Below are 7,250 nucleotides of genomic sequence, written 5' to 3' on the forward strand. Positions count from 1 at the left end.
TGAAAGACCCCGATCTTCTTCTCTAGCTTGGCAACAACAACAACATCACAAAAGTTGTCTAGGGTTATGTTGAGACGCTTTGCGTCGATTAGAGGAGCAGGAAACGTATTCATATTCTTCCCGAGCGGGTGGGTCGACTGATTGAGTAATATAGCAAGTGTGAGTAAAATTAAGCCGTTTGGGGGGAGGGGTTTGGAAAGAAGGCCTTATTTCATAAACATGTACAATTTAAAACACTTCTGTTGCACAGACCCTCCTAAAGAATTATACTTAACCCCTTTTCCCCCCATCAAACCACTAATTAGCGTTACAGGCGACGTCAATGAAAGTCTGACATACGCGATATAGTGCGTAGATAGTGTAGCATATCCGTTTCTCCCATTATATAATACGTTTTGCTGCAACCAGCGCCTCTCCTCTTCCTTCTTCCTCCACTTCTTTCCCACTTTTGTTTGATACTAGCAAGTTCCAGCAGAAAACGATCACCAGCAAGGAAGAAAATAAAGAGAGCGAAAAGGTATATACACAAAAACCACACGATGATTGTATGTCGGATGATCTTTGGATTGACAATTTGTTCCGATCGCATGATCCGTGCGGTGTATACGTAATAGTCACCAGCTCTTTCTTTCGACATTAAAAAAAACCTCGAGGTATACTAGGAACAATGCAATTTCCACAGCAACATCACGCCTATTTGTATCAATGCTTATTGTTGGATAATAATAGTAGCTCCTCAGCGAAATCTTGACTATATATTACACCACCTTTAACAATTCCCCAGAAGCTCCTCCTCTCTTCTCCTCACTTTGTCTCATCATGAGCGGTTTCCCAGAAGCGGCAATTCCGTTGACAACGACCGTGCCCTCGTGCGTTTCAGGTAAAGACGAATGTACCCCTTTAAATAGTTGCACCGTTGCTTGCAGGTCCCTGACATTATCTATCTGTCTATGCAGTCGCAGCTTCTTCTTCTTCGCTTACAATGACAACATCGTCGAGTAGTGAGGAACCCTGGCCTCTCGTTTTCGATAGCACTATGGCTTATATGTACGACGAAGGGCTGCGCACGCCCGAATCTTCTGATTTCAATCTATTACCTTACATTCCCGAGAATTACTATGCCCAGCAACAGGTATGCTACATATTGCATATTCCTCGTCATCATGCGAGCTTATTGCTAATAAGCAATTTATTACAGTATATGAGTCCAGCAGCCACACCCGAGGAGAAAAGTTGTCCCACGCCGCAATGGGATCACCCCAACAATTTGACTCGAGACCAACTGATCGAACGCGTTCTCCAGCTTGAGCGTGAGCGACTGCATTACTACTGGCCACCTCTTCATCACCAACATCCAAACCACCACCATCATCCTCAGCAACAGCAACAACGTAAGTAAAGAAAAAGAAACGGAGACAAGAAGACGCAAAGAAATCACGCCAGCAATAATATTAATTATACAAAAATATTGTAGCGCCGGCCCCACCCGCTCCCGAAGAAGAAATCACGTACTACTGCCGTTGGAATCATTGTGACGTTCAAACGTGCCATCTTGATGAGCTGATCGCACATATCCGGGATATCCATGTTGGAAGCGGAAAGGTTCGGGTTGTGTTACATACTTGATATGTCACGCCACACTTATTTTGTACTCATTGTCGTCGCGCCTTGATTTTTCTTTCAATAGGCTGCATATTATTGTGAATGGGCTGGCTGTCCTCGTCAAAACAAGCCATTCATGAAGCGGCACAAGATGCATAATCATATGCGCACGCATACTGGTGAAAAGCCGTTCGTTTGCACTATCGAAGGTACCGCAACACACAATAACAAATGACAAAGGGGCGGGAATGACGGGAATTTTCTTAATATAGATTGTGAGCATCCGGTCACTAACAATGCCATCTGTTACTTCTTAGATTGTGACAAGCGCTTCTCACGGCTCGATTCGCTCAATACCCATATCAAGACGCATTCATCCGTTCGACCTTTCAAATGTTCCATTCCTGACTGCACCAAAGCATACTTTCATTCCCGTTCTTTACGTAAGCATATCAAGGCCCATCAGCAACGCATTGCGGCCTCTGCATCCAATAACAGAAAGAAAGGCAGCCGACGCCGGCCGGTCGCTGCTACTGCTACATCTACTACTTCCAACAATACCCCTTCCTCTATGCCCAATTATGAAGAATAACCATTTCTTTCTCCTACTTTACACATACTATCCTTTCATTACTTTCTTTCCTTGTTTGTTTTCCTTCTTCTCTCGAATCTTTTTTTATTTTGGCTCGTTCTTTCCCTCTCTTCTCCATACCTCTCACATTGTCCCGCTGTATTATTTTCCGTGTACATACTCTTTTTAATAGAAGTCTGTCGTATCCTATCTCTTTCCCGCGTATTCTAAAAACACTCACTGCTCTAACGTCATTCGTATTCGTCTTGTCTACCTTTCTTTTCCACTATGTGATATACGAATTTTATTGGAAACAACAAATTAGTGCTACATACAACACTGCAAGAAGAGATTACATGGTTTCGTGTTTAAAGAAGTAGATGATATGGTTTTGGTATTTTGGATTCTTTTAATTGGGGCTCACGCGTTCTCATGGGGTGGTGGTTGTGGAGGTCTCGTACGCTGTGCCGAGTAACGACGGGTATTGATACTCGTAGAAGAAGGTGAGGGTCTCGGTGATCGAGGTCCTCCTGGCGCACCTTCTTGCTGCATAAATTGTGGGGATGGCAACGACATATTTGACATGGGATGATCCAAGTAGTCACCCCGCTGTTGCTGTAAGGGTGTATCGCTGTTGGATGATTCAGATCCACTATGGTTACCTTGTCGCTTCAACTTGTTGTGCTGAAGCGTTTCTGCATAGAGATCCATGTAACTTCGCGGACGGTCTTCCATGAACCGCGGCAATGGCATGTTATTATCGATAGCAGATCGGATACGACGCTCTTTTTCATAATCGCTCCATTTCTTCATTGTTGCACGGCTTGCATCGAATTCACCTTCCTTATCGCCATGACCATGCTTGTCGCCTCCACCACTACCTTCGACTTTACGGGTATCGCCCCACGAGAAATCGTCAAAGTGCCAGTAGGCATAAGTGGGCAGGACAAAGTTCCATATGGGGAGGGAAAAGAGATAAATGATCATCCAACCGACATAGACAAGCTTGCGACTTGTCATGACGATTAGTACAGCGGGCAAACCCAGAATCAGTGCAAGTAAAATAAGGGGGATTATGGCCGGCTTTCCGAGAATGGCAAGGATAATTAAATACAATGTAAATGAAATGGCAGCAGGTAGAGCAAGTGTTCCAACAAGCTCCATGAATACGACAAACTGCATCGAGAAGCAAAATGTGCCGCAGAGGTCGTGGACGAGCACCAATTCCATCAAGTTGTGAATTGTAGAGTTGATCCATCGTCGTCGCTGTGACAGTAGCACACTAAATGTGTCTGGAACAATAGTCTTACATCTAAAAACAAAAAATGAAAGCGTTTGCATTAGTTTGCGATCAGTATGTTTCACCATACGATGATAGTTGGATAACATACGCTGCTTGAGGGACAAACATCATTTTGCGGTTGGGGAAGGTGCGCAACATTAGAGTCGACAGATATCGATCTTCACCGAGAAGCAACAAATTCTTTTTATGCAACGTATCGACTACGTTCTCGGAGTAATGCTCGACAATATCAGGATTGGCAAGAATTGGCACCCAGTAACCGTTCGGGCCCTTGGGAGCCTTAATGCGATACATACAAAAGCAGCCAGGCAAACAGGTGACGCCACCGAAGATTGACTCGAATGCTTTGCTCTGATGGTGGGAGATATAGTATTCGAACACTGAAAGGAATGATGACGACAGCAGTAATATGTGTCAGATTCAGAAATAGGAGGTTTTTTGTGTATGTGCACGTAAACACATGTAGTTAAATTACCTTGAATCATGCTAACCCAACTAGCAGTCTTGTTGGCAATTCTAGTCTCGCCACATAGACCAGAGATTTCGGGATCCTTGACTGCACAGGAGACTAATCGGGAAAGAGCGTCAGGGAACAGCTTGGTATCGGCATCGACCATGAGCACAATCTCGTATCGGTCAGCGGGAATACCAGTGACGCGCCAGATGGCGTTGAAGAAGTCATATTCCATGGATGTCATGCGCTCATCAAACATAACTTTCTGCATAAACTGCATAAGAATAATCTGCGAGTCGCGCTTGCCACGGTTGCCTGGTTTTCTTTCGTCGGCCTCCTCAGGTGTGCCGCATTTGACAATGGTAATCATAGGAACGCGTTGCTGATGCTCTGGATCAACAGTGGCATCATCGTAGTGATAATAGCCGGCATAGACTTTTCCCATGTTGTTGCGCTTGGAACCGTCAGCAATTGCGATATAGCTGGCTGCTTCAACCTGCTCAGGTGGTACTACAAAGTCGTGCATCATGGAAATACACACGTCGGGGGTGGACATGCTTTCGCCGTGCCCAGTGATTATGCCGTCGCAAACGACCAGAATGAGCTTGTGTGAGTTTGGATAGTCGCTGGTTGCAATTGAATCCAATGTTGTTCGGACGCCATCCAGACCTTCGGAATAGCATGTCACGAGACAGATGGTGTGCGCCAACGGATAGTTAAAAGGCATATAGTCGGAAGGCGGTTGCGCTATGGCATTCGGCGAGACAGGGTGTGGACATACTGGACTAGGTGCCAGCGTTGTTGCTCCACCACTGTGGCTCTGTAACTCTGAAGATGATATCGAAGATCTGCGCAGACTGGCAGCTGCGGTGGCAGGCAAGTAGCGCGACGATGGAGAGGGCGAAGGTGTTGGTGTTTGAAAATAGGAAAACCGTCGGGTTGTATAGTCTTCAAGTGTACTACAATCAAGCATAATAAACGTTTAGTAAAGTGGCAATGGAATCGCCATATAAGAAAAGTTAGTATTACCTTGACGGCGTCTTCCAAATAGGTGTAGGCGACCGGTCAGCGTCAAATCGAGTCGAATTAGGCATAGGCTGGGTGAAACGCGAAGTCTGTGGCAACAAGCTGCGCTTTTTGATCGGCATCGGCGGCGGCGGAATTCGAGGACGTTCGGCTAAGGGAGCAGCTACATTAATATCGCGAGTCCATTGTTCGAGTTCAGCCTCACGCTGCATTCGAGCAGCGTACGACGAGCCTTCCTTGAAAGTGCCCAGTCGCCAGCTGAGGAACCAGCCAAAGATGACGGCCAGGGAGAAGCGGGTGAATATTACGCCGAGGATGACCACCAGGGACAGGTACAGGACTATCTCGGACGCCATGCAGCCGATGCTGAGCGTGTCTACGGATCCAACCTTGATAAGTAACGACAAACATTTGGCTTCGTCTTCCCAGGTGGTGCCATTCGCAGCACGCGTAGCTGCAATTGCACGGGTCATGTCTTTGCCGCCATACTTGGCCGTATCCGAAAGAACGCTGGCGATCAGACTAGAGTTTTTGATATCGTAACTCGAGACGGGCAGCAACTGGAGGAGGCGTAGATTCAGAACGTCACTATAACAATTTAGTTTATACATCATGCATGCATATGCTTTGTGTTTGGGTGTACGTGTGCGTGTGTGTATGTGTGTATCATATATGTCGGGTGTGCTATTATTATTTTTTTTGTTTTTTCAACCAGCTTGCACGTACCCGTTGTACACCATCAAGTAGTCGGTACTATTAATATTGTCCCAGTCGTAATAGACACGGCCAACCTTGTCGATGCCAGAGCCATCAGTACGAGGTACACCATTGATCTTGAACTCGCTGTACATGCTGCGTGCTGTAGGAGACAAATGGCATCCCGACGTCAAATTATGCGATAGCTGCTTGGTGGTGGTATCATTTGGATTAAACATTTGACATGGAAAGTAGACTTGTGGAGGTGCCTGTGGCGCAGTTAAGGAAATCAAGCCAGAGGTTTTACGTGGAAGCACCTTGGTGCATTCAGGCGGGTTTATTTCCTGAAACAGGAACGAGCCGTCCATACCGCCGGCGTCAATCGGAGGGTATAGCACATTGGTCGGCTCACTTGTCTGATCTTGTACTGGCGGATGACCATTCCATTCCGCAAGCATGAATGCCCAGCCACGGATGACAAGGTAGCCCTGGCCGACAGACCCACCATGAACTGACATTGGCGGTGTTGGGCATACTACTTGTGTAAAGCCAAAAGTCAGGAAACCGACAAAGCCCATGACGAACAAGATAAATGATACTAGGCCGATCTTTTCACGCCATGCTAGCTGTGCAGGGCCATTTGGAATACCTGATTTTGCATTATTAAAATAGAATAAACATCCTAAATGAGTATTCGAGCAAGGTGTATTCTCTTTTTGTGATTCTATGTTTGTTTGCTTGTTTGTATGTGTTGTGTAAGTGTATGTGTAACTTTATATTACCCATGCAACGCAATAGCGGATTTGGGATACAGCATGTAAGGAGGCGGCAATAAGTGATCCACAAGCGTGCTGAGAAGCTGCGATGCGATTCTTCAGTAAAATCAACAGCACCAACAACGCCTTCGTCATCGTCCTCGTCTGGCGACCGTCGACTGTATTTCTCGCTACGGCCTAGGATGCTTTGGCCACGGCGAACAGGCGCATGATGATGACCGTCACCACGTCTGCCGGACGAGTATCGCTTTCTAGGTCCTGCGGCATAGCCAGGGGTAATAGCAGAAGCACCAGCGACAGCACCACCAGAAGCAGTTCCGACTTGGCTGGTAGAAGCAACGGTAGCAGTGACAATGGCGCCAGCAGCAGCGGTAGCAACAGCACCAGGTCGACTGCCGGTTGTACTAGGTTCAATATTATTACGATTTGTGGCTCTTTGTCGATAGTGGTACTGGCGATGATTTTCGTCAATCCGTTCGCGTTCCGGTCTCACTAATGATTTTTGGCGTCTAGGTCTGGTTCCGGACGAGGACAACGGAAGCGGTCGATCGTCCGTTTCTGAATGAAGGGATAGATTGCGATTTAGGGTCGGCGTGTACGACTGGATTCTAGATGAATCCATCTTGTCGGCTAGGACGCAAAGGAAGAGTAAAAGAGATGAAAGAAGGGAAAGAAGGTTGTGTAAAAAAAATTAAAAAAAGTGAAAGTGGAATACAGATTTAAGGAGAAAGATCGGGATGTAGTGGGCGTTTTACGATCAATTGACGCGCACCAGGGACAAACAGTCCATACACTCAGCAGCAAGGGAAGAATATATGAGCA

General features: G+C 46.3%; 2 protein-coding genes across 2 annotated transcripts; one reads left to right on the forward strand and one right to left on the reverse strand.

Moving 5' to 3' along the window:
- The first annotated feature begins 792 nt into the window (after nt 1-792).
- Nucleotides 793-1,940, forward strand: BDB00DRAFT_850766 (uncharacterized protein). Its single transcript, XM_053125464.1, has 4 exons — nt 793-1,132; nt 1,199-1,391; nt 1,475-1,602; nt 1,688-1,940. Exons 1-4 carry the CDS (start codon nt 983-985, stop codon nt 1,835-1,837), a joined length of 621 nt encoding a protein of 206 aa, XP_052974217.1. The 5' UTR covers nt 793-982; the 3' UTR covers nt 1,838-1,940.
- Nucleotides 1,941-2,593: 653 nt separating this feature from the next.
- BDB00DRAFT_877939 (chitin synthase-domain-containing protein) lies at nt 2,594-7,050 on the reverse strand (the record flags this gene model as incomplete). Its single annotated transcript, XM_053127674.1, has 6 exons — nt 2,594-3,485; nt 3,565-3,856; nt 3,952-4,889; nt 4,960-5,544; nt 5,683-6,301; nt 6,435-7,050. 6 exons carry the CDS (start codon nt 7,048-7,050, stop codon nt 2,594-2,596), a joined length of 3,942 nt encoding a protein of 1,313 aa, XP_052974218.1.
- Nucleotides 7,051-7,250: the final 200 nt, after the last annotated feature.

The sequence above is a fragment of the Zychaea mexicana genome (assembly GCF_025766255.1).
Source record: "Zychaea mexicana strain RSA 1403 chromosome Unknown BDB00scaffold_121, whole genome shotgun sequence".
NCBI lineage: Eukaryota > Fungi > Mucoromycota > Mucoromycetes > Mucorales > Lichtheimiaceae > Zychaea > Zychaea mexicana.

Coding starts and splice junctions, on each gene's coding strand:
- BDB00DRAFT_850766 (XM_053125464.1), top strand. CDS start 983: ATGACAACATCGTCGAGTAGTGAGGAACCCTGGCCTCTCGTTTTCGAT. Junction 1,133..1,198: donor ATTACTATGCCCAGCAACAG/GTATGCTACATA, acceptor AATTTATTACAG/TATATGAGTCCAGCAGCCAC. Junction 1,392..1,474: donor TCCTCAGCAACAGCAACAAC/GTAAGTAAAGAA, acceptor AAAATATTGTAG/CGCCGGCCCCACCCGCTCCC.